The following is a 17,217-nucleotide window of genomic DNA, read 5'->3' as shown; positions in this document are numbered from 1 at the left end:
GCATGACCACAGTGTAGATCTATTCATGGTGAACAGGTAAAGTTCTTTTGTTCTCCAAATGTGGTGAAAAATAGTAAGCCACTAAATAAATGCTCAGATTAACAACAGTTAAAAACGGTCAGGATCCAAACAGGTTTTTATTTACGAAGAAGTGACAACACTAAAAAACATATTGAAAACCAGTGTTTTAAACTTTGAATGTGGGATTTAAAAATATTCCATTAACTTGAGATTGCAATAATTTTCTTTTTACCAAATAGCATTTGACTGGCAATTCTGGTATAATTTAGAGCTGAAATATTCCTAAAGGAATATCTACATACTATGGCCTATCAAATATAACCTGCATTTTTCAAATCAATACAAAAATGTATCCATCATTTATACATTTTAAATTTATATACTTTTTAAAAAATTAGGTATTACCGCTAAATAAATTTAGAATTTAAAGTAAATTTGGACACCTAATATAAGCTCTTCATAACTTACTCTCCCCTACTCATTCTTTTTTCTTTTTAAACACCGGAAGCAAATGATTATGTAAATGAGACCGCAACTTAAGGCATTTTAAAAGGAAAAATAACTAGGTGCCATTTGGCATTTTATTTTGAAAGCAGTTTTGTCTCATTTTTTTTTACTAGCAAAGGGCTAAAACACGAACCATTTTCATAAATATGACTACAATAATCAGAACAAAAAAAGGGTTGTAGGCATTGCTTAGATATTTAAAACAATTTAACACTTCCCCACTCACCTAAAAGAAAAATACTTTTGATTACCAGTTTATTAACATCAGTGACTGGCCATGTTAAAAGGTCCAGCAAGTAGAATTTTAATTCAGCAACACTTGAGAATGAATATATATATACACACATGCATACGTGTGTGTGTGTGTATATATATATATATTCATTTTATTTATATAATGTATTTAATAGGCATTCCCCCACAAAATTAACTCATACTTAATTGCCAGTTTTAATAAACACTTGTTAACAGATCATCCATTTGTCTTATATGAAGTTAGGCAATATCAAATGTTCTGTTATGTTCTCCATCTTCTTCAGAATCATCCTCTGAAGCTGTTGAAAGAAAAGAGGATGATCAAGAATGATTTTAAGGGGGATGAGAATGGAAGTGTCAATATGAAGCCAGAAGAGCAATGACTTGTAAAATAAAATCCCAACGTAGTAAACTCTTTGGTCAAAATCAAGATATGACAGGGGTTAGGGTAGTTTGACTGTGGGTAATGCCATTCCAAAACACCCCCATCCCTAAATCTTTTTATGTTAGTTTCTATAAAAACAAAAATGTTTTAAAATGTGGTTCAAGAACATCTTCTAAAAAGTTTCTGAGAAGTTTGTGCTCATATTAGCCAATTTCAACAGAGAAAAAGTGAACTTAAAACAAGTGCTCTCACACACCTGAGTCTGGCTTATTACTGCAACATGTTTTGATGCATCCGGTGAGAATGGAAAAAAATGTGCACAGAATAGATTATGGGTATTCTTGCAAATTACATCAAAGCTGTGTCTATACAATGCCAAGAAAAAGCTCTATTTCGTTATTTAAAATAGTTATCTATAGACACAGCCTAAACTACAATAATTGTACTCAGTAAAAACCTTTTGTTGAAATTACTCCTATAACTCCACATTGCCAGAAACTTATCATTTTGCAATATTTCGGACCTCACTTTATTTTAGCGTCATTAGTGGTTCAACAATTTAATATAAAACATCCTGTAATGTCTTTAGGAGGAACATAAGTATTCTGTAAACTTCTCTGCATGTTGAGGAAAATGGAAGTTCACTAAAATAAACACTGAACTAGCATTTCCCCTATTATCAAGGGCATTTACTCTTCTTGTGTTAACACTGGTTGATTTAAGAGTACCCAGCAAATGACTTCCACCAGAAAACTATGCTACATGTACAGTTTCTCAGTCTATTCGTTGATCTTGCAGAAAACTTAAATGATACCAAGCATAAAGCTCATGAATGCATAAACACAAGGGTTAAGTTTTATGCTGTATCATGGAGCAGTAGCAAACTAAAAGTATATTGCTTTGTAAAGAACTTATGTTTTCTATTTTATTTACTTCACAGGTGAAAATTCGGTCAGAACCCATGCTCAGAATGTTAATATGCTGGTATTTATTTGGTAGTTAACTTGTAGCACCCACAACATCTCTCATTCTCAGCCGAGTTTGAGTATATTTCACCTCCATCTTTTTTCCTCTCTCTCATGTTTAGGAGTTGACACTTAGGTTTAGGGAGCTAAATTATAAAAGGGAATTAAAAAAAAAAAAAAGACAAACAATCTGGGAAAAATACTCACTGAAATTATATCTGATAAAGTATAAATTATTTACAAAAAAGGGGATAAGATGATATAAAGAAAAAAAGATTTATATCCCATTTCATATACCATTTGGCTCTTTTATATACAATTTTTACACATACTAACTAAATTCTAAAAATGCATTATCTGGTTGTACCTCTACGCTTTTTAAAACTTAAAAATAGCACAGAATGACAAAAATCCATATCTTCGAGTAATCAAAGAATTAAAAAGTTCTTATGAGAACTAAATCCCCCTCAAACCTTATTTCAAAAGATGCTGAACACTTGCTAAAGATGAAAATGTTATGCACACTACAGACAACACTTCCAAGTATTTTGAAGATGATATAGAAGGTAATCAACTGGAGAATACATATTTTAAAACACTTCAAAGAGTGCATTCAAATTTGATCATGGGGAGCCACTTGCTTTGGGTGGAAAAGTACTAAACAGGGTAATCTTGGAGTCCCAGGAACTATTCCAGAGCCACCAGTATCTGCGTCCACCTGGTATGAAGCACCATGGAGGTTGTAGGACTTTGAGAAGATGGTATGTTGTACAGATGCCTGTAAAAATTTGGACATTAAATGCCTTCATATAGGAGCCCAGGCAGAAGTCCTAATGCTAGAACAGGATCTAAAAATGTCCATGAGGACCTGAACAAGGAGCAAAACAAACAAAAAAGGAACTAACCCACCGCTATGGCTTCTGTTATGGATTCAGAATTAGCGCTCTTTTACCCCTACTTTCTTACAACTATATATAAACCCAGGAAAATCTTTTATGATCTAATGAAGCCGAATAACAAAATTTCATGCACAAACACAAAAATCTAAAAGATTAAAAAGTGTCGTTTGATTAGTAGTCAAACGTCTTAAGTGTGAAAATTAAGGTGATCAGAAACAAAATTTTATTTAATAGACGTAATATACTGATGGTTAAAAGTAGATCCTTCTGTACTTTAAAATTAGTACCATTTAAAAAAATACGTTTTAAAAATCTTAATGTCAGATGCCCAGCCGTCTTTCCCAAATCAATGGTATTAAGGCTATAAATGAAGCTCTAATTTGATAGAGTATATACTTAAGGCTTTGCTCTGTGAGTTTAATTTGCAACAGTAAATTCAACAAATCTGGGGAGAGGGAATTCCACCTACTTTCGAGATCTTCCATATGTGCCTGAAGAGTTCTTGCAAGGTTAATAAACTAGAAACAATGCAGAAAAAAATACAGTAGTTGAAATGTTGCAAATGGATCTGAAGAGAGATTCAGTTTAGGATTTTCATTTCTATTTAAAAAGTCAAACACCATTTTTAAGCCTTTAAATAGGAGGGTCTTTCTCGACCCACATCAAAAATTACTAAGTTTAAGGATATTGTTTTTAATTTTTTTACAAATCATAAATTAATCATGTATTGAGCATGTAGAAATTGGGAGCAAATACAGAATTTGTATCAAATAACATTTCTCTTGCATAAATGTAACGCAACAATGATGGAAAAAAATTAAAACTTTAGAATTTGGACTCATGAATTCAATTTTAGTGGTCAATTTAGAAAATTAAAACAAGAATATTACGTAAATGTGACAACTCGAAGTATTGCACTTGATTCTATATTTTTTTAAAAATCATAAAAATGACTTGCACTTGAATATTAATTTGACTACAGCTTTTTAAAAAGGCATGACTTCAATAGAACTTATTAGACTTATATGGTTTATTCATTCTTAAGAAAGAAGTCATTTTATGGCATTAACTAGATTTAGGTAGTACTATGATTTCTAAAATACTAAGAAATCAAGAGATCTTTGCTCAAATTCTGGATGGTGTTAAGACAGTTTATTCTCTTTTCCTCAATGATGTAATCTGTCAACTGGCTCACAGGTATAATAATGTGCATATGATTATTACAGAAAAATGTTTTACCAATGTATAAGAATATGCATTACATTTTTATAATTTAAAAAATACCACAAATTGTTAAATTTTTGTCACTAAGATGAACACTTATATAAAAAAGGTTAAAGGATATGTTTATGAATGCATTTAAAGATATGAAGTGTTCAGATAATTACAGTAATGAGATGTAGGTGGCCCTAGCCTCTGCTACACAAAATGAGCAAGGTAGCAGCACACAAATTTCCTCTGGTACACTGAGGCAAACTGTATCATTTATGACTACCTAACAGCTAGCTTAAGTGTTAAATTAAGGTAATAGTGTACAGAGCAAATACCAAATAGTCCATATCTAAAATAGTTTGCATTATGGACTCACTTGAAAATTAGTACATTGGTAAGCTTTTACATGACAGTAACAAAAAAATTTGAGGTTAATTTCCTGTTCTCACTTGGTTTTTGGAGTTCAGATTTCTAAGTTATATTTCTAAGTCATCCTCCTCTCCCCTCAATTAAAAAGAGAACATTTTCCCCTTAGTGTTTCCAATTCTGTTTTTCACTGAAATATATTCCAATTACCTTTATGAGCTAGAAAATTACTTCTCTAAAATAGCTTTATGAGAAAATTAGGCTGCTTAATATAGAAGATAGCAATTTCTATTAAATCTACTTAATTTTTAAGAGACATTTTAACACAAGAAGTCCTCAAAGGAAATAGAATATAAGCATATAAAACAATCTGCTTTCCAAAACAAACACCTGGTACATCACACCCTCCCACCGCCCCCCTCCAACATTACTTACTCGGACTCGTGTGCTTGGTTCACTTGTATTTCCCATCATATCAGAAAAGCTTTGTTCGCACAAGTGCAATAACACAACTAGGTAGAGACCGGAGCTGATAAACTCATACTCGGCCTTCAAAAGAGAAGCAAACAAAAGAAAAAGAAAATGGAGAATGAAAAATTAGTAAACTTGAGACTGATAGTCATAGTACACTGATAAACTAGAGGAAATATATTCATTCATGTCTAGCTCCTAGTAAGAGATATGGTGCCATCTATTAAAACAGGAAATAAAGGGCCACCCTTCATAACATCATAAAATTTTACTAATGCCAAATAATGAGTCCGAATAGGTGTGTGAATAGCCTCTTTAGTCTCATACAGTCTTCCTTTATGTAATGGTTTATATAAAAGTGGGACTTTTAAGTCATATGATTATAGAATGAATCTGGTTCTTTATAAAGCTCATAAGCACTTTCACTGCACAAATGACTAAATATTTACTTAAAAATTATCACTTCATCTACAGCTAACTCAATATATACTATATAACTAAAACCTACTCTGATAGGTCACATGATTCTTAGGTAATACAATTAATTTAAAGGCAACGGTAATTAAAAGAATAAACTAAAAAAGGAAATAGAGTAACTGTTACTCAAATAGTTCTTTGATTCCAAACTGTTCTATTGTTTTGAAGCTAAAACTACAAATCATATAGTGTTTTTAAAATCTGAACTGTCCTGTAGTTTTTATACAGCAGGCTATCTGTAAGCTGTGCCATTTTGCTAATTAACTTATCTGCAAGTTAAGTACTATACCTTATTAGTACCAACTTCAGCAAGTTATCAGATTCTAAAGTACTAAAGAAATTCAAAGTTGATTTATTAAATGCTTCTTTAAATACTTAACTTAATTACTTTTATCTTACAAGAAAATTATGTACCCGTAAGATTTTTAAAATGTTAATGGTTAGTACCTTGAAAAAAATGAAGCCACTGGATAATGAAATACTAAACTGTATTAATATTAAACTAATCACTTAAAATGGGGGTAGTTATCAGGCCACCAGAATCCATAATTCACAAAGAACAAATAAGTTAAAGCCAAGAAGCTTTCTTAGCAATGACTCCACCTATTTCCCAACACTTCCAAATTACTTAAGATGTGGATCATTAAAATCATTGGAGAACAGTAAAAACATTCCTGGATTAACTGAAAAGCCAAACACCACCTTTAAGAGACACGATGGAGTACTTAGAGAAGGAAGAATGGCAGGAGAAAACCATCCTTTGTAACCTATTCACATTTTGAGAATAAAAAAATATTTCTTTGCATTACTCCATCTTTCCATACTCTTCTACCATTCTTTAAAGTACCAATGCTCAGTTGTCTAGAGAGACTCTTTGGGGATTTAAGAAAATTTCTTGCTTACGTGGTATTTTTTTGGACAACCGACTCACTAGAGAATAACTAATTATTGGAGTAACATCTGTACTACAGCTGCCTAATGTTTCATTCACTAGATCAGTGGTGGTCTGAGGAACACTGGTGGTCCTTATGAAGTCCAAAAGGTTGGCAACCACTGCACTAGATCATTGATTTTTTAACCTGGATCTAAGCAATTAGCTTCAAGAAACTTGGGAATCCCATAACTTATATACAGATTTTGTGTCTATGTATATTTTATAAGAAGTGTTCATGGTTTTAATCAGATTTTCAGGGGTATCCATTTATTCCCACATTTAAAAGTAGTGTCCACAAGAAACCACACACCACATTACTCCGTTTATATGAAATATGCAGAACAGAGAACTCCACAGAAACAGAACATAAGACGGGTTGTTTCCAGGGGATGTGGAAAAGGGGGTAAAGGGGAGAAACTGCTTAATTGGGTACAGGATTTTCTTTTGAAGAGATGAAAATGGTTGGAAGTAGATAGAGGTGGTGGTTGCACATTGCAAAAATGGATAACCACTGAATTGTTCAATTTAAGTGGTTTTTATGTTATCTCAACTTTGTGTCAATAAAATAAAGGGGCAAGGAGTCCATTACCCCTTCATTTAAAAAGTGTTTTTTAAGGATTCATGAATTTTCTCACCATCAAATATCTCTCTTAATAACAAATATGCTAAGCTCACTTGGATAGTGTATGGCTCTAGGATCATCCTAATAATCTCCTTTAACATCTTTTCTCCACCTCCACCTCCCAAATTTTCCCTTAAGAAGTAAGCTTTTCATTCTAACCGTATAATTTAAGCATCTCAGCATTTAAAAATGTTAAGCTCTTTAAGAAACAAAAATTAGTGATCAAAATATTGGGAAACAGGAGTTATCAACACATACCAAAAGAATCCGAGAAATGAAAAGAAAATATTTGAAAAATGTATTAGGATCAAAGAAGCCCTGGTATTCATTATATAAATAACAGCTAGACTATAATGGTACAAATACTAAAGGAAAACAACTATGTGAACTTGGAATAAAAAATTTCATAAAATAACTTGTTCAACATAAGTTGGAAACAGAAATGGGGAGGGCAGAGGGAACGACGATACTAAGAACATGTGGTCAGATATGCATATAAAAACTATTCTAACATAAAAAATACAGAAATATGAAGCAAATCCAGGGTTTGTTGTTTTAATCATGTTCCAGCACTCAAGAGGCATTCTTAACTGAGACATCTGGGGCACTACTTAGGGATCACTTTCCCAAGCTTTTATTATTTTCAGGTTTATTTAGAAAACATAGGATATATTTTATCTACATAAATTTAAAACCTGTGACTTGGTTATTTACCTTTCAGTGACAGAAAGTTATGAGAAAAATAAAAGAAAAATTATAAAATTATAATCCCTAATGCAGTAACAGAATTATATTAAGAAATTATTACTATTTTTATTATTTTAATGCCGGTTTTCTGACCATGTTTTAATCTTTTCTTCAAGAGTTGTCCTTTAAACATAGAAGAGACACTTACCAACGAGGGAAAATATACTAACTTGTTCATTTGCATGAGCTCTGTGCAGTTCATGGACGTCAAAGTCCTCCAGGTTGAGCTGTAACTTCTCCTTACAGAGTTCACAGGTGGTCACAGCCTCTAAGGAAGAACCTGGTGAAATAGTACATTACAAGTGAACCTTAGCTTTGCTATGGCTCCACAAAACATTTTCCTTATAAGTTTTAAGCTTAGGATATAGAAAATTGAAAGGGAGGGAGGGAAGTAGGTAGATTGGATTACTGCCATAAATTAGTCATATCTCCTAAAATAGCAATCAGCAATACCTAGAGTGTGTGTCAGGTTCTACTCTGGTATTTAAGCCTCCACCCATTATTTATATACCTGCTGTTTTTTTTCTGCTAGATACTCATACATTACTGATCCCGGGAAGCTGATAATGGAATGCCATCTGCACTTCCCCCTTCACACTTAAGTACATCGGCAAGATGGCATTAAAACAATCCTATATAATAAAGATGTAATATGCAAATGGTTTTTACACCTTGACGCGTAACAACCGGCCGTGTAATGACTGGATCACGGTGATCAGCAGGAGGGTGGGGCAGGGGACAGAGAGCTACAGGAGGGGACAGGGCAGCAAGCTATGAGATGGGGTAGGGAGGAGGGGGGAGCTACAGGAGGGCGGCAGTGAGCTACTAGTGCAGGAATTCGTGCTCAGGGCTACTAGTGTTTAATAACATAGTATCTCGAACAACTAGTTGCATATACCCAGACCAGTATCTTTGACGTGACAATATATACCTAAGACCTTTCATGGTTTAAGGAAGTGCCCTCCTTAGGTTAGGGACGGGGGAAAGCAAGCCATTTTGCCCAGATCAAAACAGCTCCTTTCTATCATAAAAGGAATGGAGTCCTGATACATGCCACAACATAGATGAATCTTGAAAACATTATGCTAAGCAAAATAAGGTAGGTACAAAAAGGATAAATACCTCATTATCCCATTTATATGAAATGTGTAGAATAGGCAAATTCAGAGAGAAAGTAAATCAGAAGTTATCAGAGATTGTGGTGGGGAGGTGGGAAGGGGAGAAGGAGGGCATTATTGCTTAATGGAAAGTTTGTTTGCAGTGATAAAAAAGTTTTGCAAACAGATAATGGTGATGGCCACACAAAATTCTGGATGCACACAATGTCACTGAATTGTACTCTTAACGTTTAAAAGGGAAAATTTTACTCTTTCTCTCTCTCTATATATATATGTACATTTTTTTTAACCACAATTTTTTTTTTTAAAAAAAAGCTCCTTTTGTCTCATATGCATTCAGCATTTGATTACTCTTAAGCTTCTGGTACCAATTTAGTAGGTAGCAGTCTTATCTAGTTAAACATAAAGCCATTTTCCCCACTGTATTTACTTTTAGATAGGGCTTTAAGTTGAAAAAAATGTTCTGAAAATTAAAGGAAGTCACATGAGTAACAGGGTATATTTAAATTCTATTCAACTAGCATGTTGAGTGCTTGTTATGTGCAATATTACAGGTTTTGGAGATTCAGAAAAAGAATAACTAGTAACCCCTGTCTTCAAAGAGCTCATAAAACTTAGAATTAGTGCTATTTAATAACAAGAATTCTTTAAGTAATAAAATTTGGCATGAAGTCCAAGAAAGCAGTAGTAACTTACATGCATTCTCTAGAAAATAGCTAAAAGGAAAGTGAATGCTATTCTGAGGGAGTAATGTTGTTTATATTGTCTCAAAAATATGCTTCAGTCAAATTACATAAGATAGTCACTATAAATGTACCACTGAACTAAAATCAGGTTAAGTCCATAATGTGACCTGATAGAGAATATAAAGAACGTGAAAAACATTTAAAAGTTTTCTTTTATGAGGAATTTCTTAAAACTACTCTCTGATTCAGAAGCAGGAAAACTATGATGATTATCAAATATGGATCTTGGAGATGACTCAATACAAATTACTTCACCTCTTAAGGCTTCATTTTTCTCTTCTATGGAATAAATAACTTACAGAAGGTGTTCAAAAGGCCATACCCAGGTAGGAGGAACCCATTTATCCCTACATTCTTTAACCCATTCTTTTACCATTATTTCCTACCACATTCCAGACTTTTGCCTAAATTTGCACTAAACTTCATTTATTCATCTTTGTAGCAACTGCTTAATGCATGTTTATATCACTCTCTACCAGAATCAATCTTCTACCCGATGGGGCCTTTATAATAAATATAAGAAAGTCTTGTGAAAATTTATCAGAAAGGCTCAGTCCTTGAGATATTTATATTTATTTGACCATTTCTTAAAAGTACTTGTGGATACAGCGTCAGCCTGCAGACTCAAGGGTCCCAGGTTTGATTCTGGTCAAGGGCATGTACCTTGGCTGCGAGCACATCCCCAGTAGGGGGTGTTCAGGAGGCAGCTGATTGATGTTTCTCGCTCATTGATGTTTCTAACTCTCTATCTCTCTCCCGTCCTCTCTGTAAAAAATCAATAAAATATATTATTAAAAAAAAGTACTTATCTTAATAAGTACTAATAACCTTATATATCCCATTTGAGTATTTACCATGTGCCCAGTACTGTGAGGAACTATTTATAAACATCATTTCATGTGACCTTCACAATAATCCTACGAGGGAAGTTTTACTCAGTTATAGTTATGATGGAACTGAAGACACACCTCAACTCTGCTTATAATAACTTTCAGGAGTGGATCTAAGGCATCCATATTTTATAAAACTTTAATGGGTAACTTTGATCAGTAACCAAGGTTGAGAACAAATATTAAGAAAACTTACTCAAGATCCAGTTAAGTGTTGGAGCTATTATTCCAATCTAGGTTCATCCAACTTCAAAAAGCCAATGTTCTTAAACAATACACTGTATTATGTGTTTTCCTACATATACAACACTAACAATCTCATTGCAAATGTATTAGAAAGCGAGTCAAATTGTTTTTCATTTTGGGACTAGTTCTAGGCCTTTACTAAGTGCCAAAAACCACGCTGAGCACTCATTTAATCTTAGTAACACTCCAGCACAGTGACTAATTAATGAAGCCTATGAGGCTGTCGTAACACCATACAGCCAAGAGGAGGCTATAGCTGAAATGGTCCATCCTTTGGAATCAGGTAAGCTTAAAAGAAAAAAATAAGACCCCCCACACACAAACACCTTTACTACCTGGCTTCAGGAAAAAAGTTTTCAAGTAGTCTCAATCTCCAGCTTCAACAGGTTACCTGAATCCTTCAGCAGACTATTAAAATTAAAGCTATCATACCTCAAAACCTATTTGCCTATGTCTCCAAGGTATCACTATCAGACATTCAATCGCACACAATCACATACATTTATTAATCTGGCCTAATGTCCCATCTTTCTCACCCTACCAGTCATCAATTCACTATGTTCTCTGGTACTCATGGTACATGTATCTATCTCACTTGTGAATTTACCAAAGGTACTCATGGTAAATTCTTCTAATAACTAATCTTTTTGAATAATCTATTCAACTCCATGCCTGAACCACAGTGCCCCCTGCCTCTTCTGCAGCTTTATTCGACCTTACAAGCCCCTTGTACCGCAACACCAGGAAATTGGGAAAGAGACCCCCAATTTCTGTTCTGAACCTCCAAGTCCCTCCTCCTTCATTAATGACTTGAACACCTGCACGCGCATTCGCTCATTCTCATTTTCTCTCTCTCCCCCTGCCTTTGCCAAGTTATTCCTGGCTATTTCAACATCCACATAGACCATTTACTTCTGACTCCGACTTCCTCAACATCCTTGCTTCCAATATTACCTTTCCCCACCACAACTAATCTACTGTATGGTCATACCCTTGGCCCTGTCATCAGTTTACTGCACTAACCCTATATCTCTATTTTAAGCATCCTTTCCTCCTGTGTATCTACAATTTCTCATTCTAACTCACCTAATCTGGTAATTCTCTTCAATGGCAATGAGACTCAAAGATTGATCCTACCATTTTCTCACTATCCATTTTCTGATGTACTTATCCCTCCTGATTTTAATTACCATAAACACAATTATGGTCTTACAAATACCCTTGCCTTCATCATATTTGTCGGTAAAGATCCCAACCCTGCCCTGGCTGCTGTGGCTCAGTTGGTTACAATTGTACCATGCACCAAAAGGTCGCCAGTTCAATTCTTGGCAGGGCACATTCCCAGGAGGCAACTGATCAATATTTCTCTCCCTCACCCTTCCTCTCTCTCTCAAAACATATTTAAAAAAAAGAAAAAGAAAAAGAAAAAAGATCCCAACCCCAGTGAACTCAAATCTATGGCTGTAGCCAAGCATCTAAAAACTGCTTCTGAATATAACATGTTCATGAGTTGGTAGAATCAACATCATTAAAATGTCCATACTACCCAAAGCAATCTATATATTCAATGCAATCCCTATTAAAATATCATAGATCTAGAACAAACACTTCAAAATATAGAACCAAAAAAAGACTAAATAGCCACAGCAAACCTTGAGAAAGAATAAAGTTGCAGGGATCACAATACCAGATATCAAGTTATATCACAGGCCACTGTACTTAAAACAACCTGGTACTGGCACAAGAACAGGCATATAGATCACTGGAACAGAATAAAGACCCCAGAACTCAACCTAAACAAGTATGCTCAATTAATATTTGACAATGAGGCAAGAGCATATAATGGAGTAGACAGACACTTCAATAAATGGTGTTGGGAAAATTGAACAGATACAAGCAAAATAATGAAATTAGACCATCAATTTATACTAGAATAAACTAAAAATGGATAAAAGGCTAAATCTAAGTCGTGAAACCATAAAAATCTTAGAAGAAACCATAGGCAGCAAAATCTCAGCCATCTCTCGTAGCAGTATGTTTGTCGATACACCTCCTAGGGCAGTGGTCGGCAAACCGTGGCTCACGGGCCACATGTGGCTCTTTGGCCCCTTGAGTATGGCTCTTCCACAAAATACCACGTGAGGGCGCGCACGTACAGTGTGATTAAAACTTCGTGGCCCATGCGCAGAAGTCGGTTTTTGGCCTGGGCAAGTCTATTTTGAAGAAGTGGCATTAGAAGAAGTGGGGGTACGTTCACTGAGGTCGACCCCTCAGATTGAGGATGTTTTTAGCAAAGGCCAGCTTAGGAGTACCCTATTAAGTTAGTAACAATGTACCTACCTATATAGTTTAAGTTTAAAAAATTTGGCTCTCAAAAGAAATTTCAATCGTTGTACTGTTGATATTTGGCTCTGCTGACTAATGAGTTTGCCAGCCGCTGTCCTAGGGTAAGGGAAACTAAGGAGAAAATAAACAAATGGGCCCAGCCATTGTGGCTCAGTGGTTGAGCATTGACCTATGAACTAGGAGGTCATGGGTTTGAATCCTGCTCAGGGCATAAGCCTGGGTTGTGGGTTTGATCCCCAGTGTGGGGTGTGCAGGGGGTAGCCAATCATTGATTCCCTCTCATCATTGATGTTTCTATCTCTTTCTCTCTTCTTTCCTCTCTGAAATCAATTTTTAAAATATATTTAAAAAAACAAAAAATAAACAAATGGGACTACATTAAAATATAAAACTCCTTTCTGCACAGCAACAGAAACCATCAAAAAAATGAAAAAGGAACTCATTGTATTGGAAAACATTTGCCAATGATACATCTGATAAGGGGTTAACTTCCAAAATATAAAAAATTCATAAAACTTTACAAAAGACAAACAATCCAATTAAAAAATGGGTAAAGGATGGCCAAGAGACATATGGAAAACATCACTAATTATCAAAGTCACTAATCATGAGACTCAAATTAAAATGCTAATGAGGTATCATGTCACACCTGTTAGAATGGCCATCATCAACAATTAACAAATGGCAAGTGCTGGCAAGGATGTGGAGAGAAGGGAACCCTCGTGCACTGCTGGAGGGAATGCAGACTGGGACAGCCACTATGGAAAACAGTATGGAATTGCCTCAAAATATTAAAAATGGAACTGCCATTTGACCCAGTGATCCCACTGCTAAGAAACCAGAAACATCAATCAGAAAGAATGTATGCACCCCTATGTTCATAGGAGCATTAATTTACAATAGCGAAGATCTAGAAACAGCCCAAGTGGCCATCCGTAGATGAGTGGATAAAAAAGCTGTGGTACATTTACACCATGGAAAACTATGCAGTTGTAAAAAAAGAAGGATCTCTTACACCCTTTGAGACAACCAGGAACCTAGAGAGTATTATGCTCAGTGAAATAAGCCAGTCAGAGAAAGATCAGTATCATATGATCTCACTCATTTGTGGATCTAATGAACAAAATAGATCCAGAGACATAGAAGCATGGGAACAGACTGACAAATCTCAGAGGAAAGGCAGGACTTAGGGGCAGAGGGGAAAGATTAACTGGGGAACTTATATGCATAGCACATGGACGCAGACAACAGTGTGGTGAAGGCCTGGAGGGGCTGGTACAGGCTGCAGTGTGTCAATGCAGGGGGGGGGGGGGGGGACGACACACGACAGACAGACATCTGTAATACTTTCAATAATAAAGATAAATAAAAAATAAAGTAAAAAAAATCAATGGGAAAAAATAATAAAATTACATGTATCTATCTCACTTGGGAATCATATTCATGGCCACTGATTTTTTATGAAACTGATACTTCCTAAAAACACCTTAGAATGGTATTTCCCCCACACATCAAAATCTCTAAAACTGTCCCCTAACCATCTGAAGACCTTTATCTCCCTTAACTAAGAAAATAGAAGCAATTATATAGCAATCCAAGCATCTTCTCACCTAAACAACTGATCAACATCCATATCTAGACTAGCCTTCTTGTAATTTTTTTTAAGTACCTTTATTCCTATTAAAGGCTAACTACTTGACTTGTGCCCTGGATCCCATCTTTCTCTCTCTCTCCTCAATACAATCTAATCATGCTTATGACCCCAGCACTCCAGAGACAAGCTACAAAGGACATTCATGCCACCAAATCCAACTGTCATTTCTTTGTTTGTATCTCTTGGCAGTATATTTGACAGGCTTGATTACACTCTCCTTAAAACACTTCCTTTTCTTGGCTTGCACAACACTCTCTTTTTTAAGTTTTTTTTTCTTACTAGACTGAGACCACTCCTCAAATCTCCTTCTCTGCTCCCACTAAACCTTTGGGTGTCCCAAGGTTCTGTCCTGGGCCAATTTCTTTGATATATGCTCTTATTCTAAATGACCTAATTTAATCCCAATACTAAAAATATTACGTATGAGCTCATGATTCTCAAAATTGTAATTTCCAGTGCTAATACCCTGTGAAATATCCAGCTTGTCTAGCAAGCTGCCCAGTTGACATTTCCATCTGGTTAATATATATTTTCAAAACAGAACTCTTGATTTCCTTTCCCAAATTTATTCAATTCAGTCTTCCTTATTTCAGTAAATGAACCTACCATTTACTTAGCAGCTCATGACAAAAATATGGGCTTCCTAATTGTTTTCTCCTTCACTCCACCACATCCAATCCACATCCAATCCACCGGCAAGTCTTACAGACTCTGCCTCCAAAATACACACACACACACACACACACACACACACACACACACCTATTTGTACCACCTCCATCACCACCTCTCTCTTATAAGACAGATTTCTGGTTAGTTGCCACAATAGATTAATGGCTGGCTTCCCTGCTGCTACTCTTGTCCCCCTAAAATCCACCCTCCACAATGCAGCCAAAATAAAAGATCATTTCACTCTCCTGCCCTTCAGTGGCTTTCCCTCATAATTAAAATCTAACTTCAGACATTAGCTTCTGAAGTCTTAAATGAGCTAGCCTCTGCTAATCTCTCTTATTTCGACTATATCACCCCTTTCCTTGCCCACTAATTATACTCCAAGCAAGCTTCATTCAGTTCTAAGTCACTGCCACTTTAAAATCTTTGCACTAATTGTTCCCTCTGCTGGAATGCTCTTGCCCTCATTCTGGATTAGCTGGCTCTTCTTTGTTCATCACCTCAACAAGTCATTCCTTTAACACGCAATATTACCCCATAAGGCAAGTACCTCCTCTGTCTTGTTTATCACTTTATACCTCACATATAGAACTGTGCCTGGTTTCACAACAGGTGCTTACTCAAGACACAAATGAGTCTCTACAGTAACATTATCTCTGCACAACATTAGACAACAACATTAGAAACAAATCTCTTCAAAAGGATCTTACATGATATAATGGTTACCTAGCAATAACAAATTATAGTTATATTATAACTCTGAAGTAAATTGTCTACTGGATAAATGAAATATTAAAAATAGTATAAATTGAAGTTATGATACAAGACTAATGCGCTTTAATGTTTTTGCTTCAAAAAATGATCAAGACACTTTGGTAAGAATATAAATTTGACAATAAATTGTAATGATTTGTTAATTAATATGCATTCATGCATACATCTCTTGGAAAAATTGTGGAAACAAAATACACAAAAAGGTTAAATCTTACCAGAGTTAATTTTCGCCTGTAACCACTTTTTCATACACTCTTGATGGACATACTGCAAACTTCCTGTGCACTTGCATGGCTCTATTAGCAAGTTAGATGATGATGCAGCTGCCATCTGACAAATTCTACATAAGTCACCTTCTTCTTCTTCAGAGTCCTCTAAAAGGAGGCTGGAAAATAAGGCAGATTTCCTAAACAGAGCTATCAAAGCTAATCCTGATTGGTCATTTCCAGTCATATATAATCCCAAACAATACCTTTCTTTTATTTCTACTCTTTCTCTGATTAGGAAAAAACAACAGTAACAATAAACAGCAACCACCATGAAAAACCTTAACAATGGAAATTAAAATAAATATTTTAAAGGTAAATAAAATAAACTATCCTATTACTTATCTTCCAATTATTTAAGTAATTTTGTCTTTGGTACTAGTGTTTAAGTTCCATATTTTTCAGTCACTTTACAAGTACCCCTGAGAGATTTTAATTTCTGTAGTATCATAGACTACTTCAATCCCACCCCCACCCCCCATCTCTCCAAAACCTTTTAAAACAACCTGAATGCCTTGAAGAAATACAGACTAGTGACTTCTCATTTACATATTGTCAGAACAACATTATGTTCAAACTGATAAGCTTTTTGTATTACATTACAGAAAAAACAAACTAGATTTAAAAATTTTCCATTTACCCAT

The 17,217-nt window shown here is 35.0% G+C and overlaps 1 protein-coding gene across 10 annotated transcripts in view; it reads right to left on the bottom strand.

Moving 5' to 3' along the window:
• Positions 1-113: 113 nt before the first annotated feature.
• The window catches only part of MARCH7 (membrane associated ring-CH-type finger 7), a 48,554-nt gene continuing 31,450 nt past the window's right edge, over positions 114-17,217 (bottom strand). For 5 of the 10 annotated variants that reach the window (XM_015565738.1, XM_015565739.1, XM_006766473.2 and 2 more), the window contains 5 exons: positions 16,523-16,692; positions 8,032-8,141; positions 5,046-5,159; positions 3,502-3,550; positions 114-2,911 (listed from right to left, as the gene is read on the bottom strand). In XM_015565738.1, the coding sequence (XP_015421224.1) occupies positions 2,757-2,911; positions 3,502-3,550; positions 5,046-5,159; positions 8,032-8,141; positions 16,523-16,692 (598 nt within the window). In that variant the 3' untranslated portion in view covers positions 114-2,756. Of the gene's footprint in view, positions 2,912-3,501; positions 3,551-5,045; positions 5,160-8,009; positions 8,142-16,522; positions 16,693-17,217 lie in introns of those variants that run through there. The other 5 variants (XM_006766477.2, XM_006766475.2, XR_001514310.1 and 2 more) reach the window with 4 other exon arrangements.

This window comes from Myotis davidii, unplaced genomic scaffold (assembly GCF_000327345.1).
Source record: "Myotis davidii unplaced genomic scaffold, ASM32734v1 scaffold59, whole genome shotgun sequence".
Lineage (NCBI taxonomy): Eukaryota > Metazoa > Chordata > Mammalia > Chiroptera > Vespertilionidae > Myotis > Myotis davidii.
Note: the sequence above shows the minus strand (reverse complement) of the source record. Positions and strands in the feature narration are given on the sequence as shown.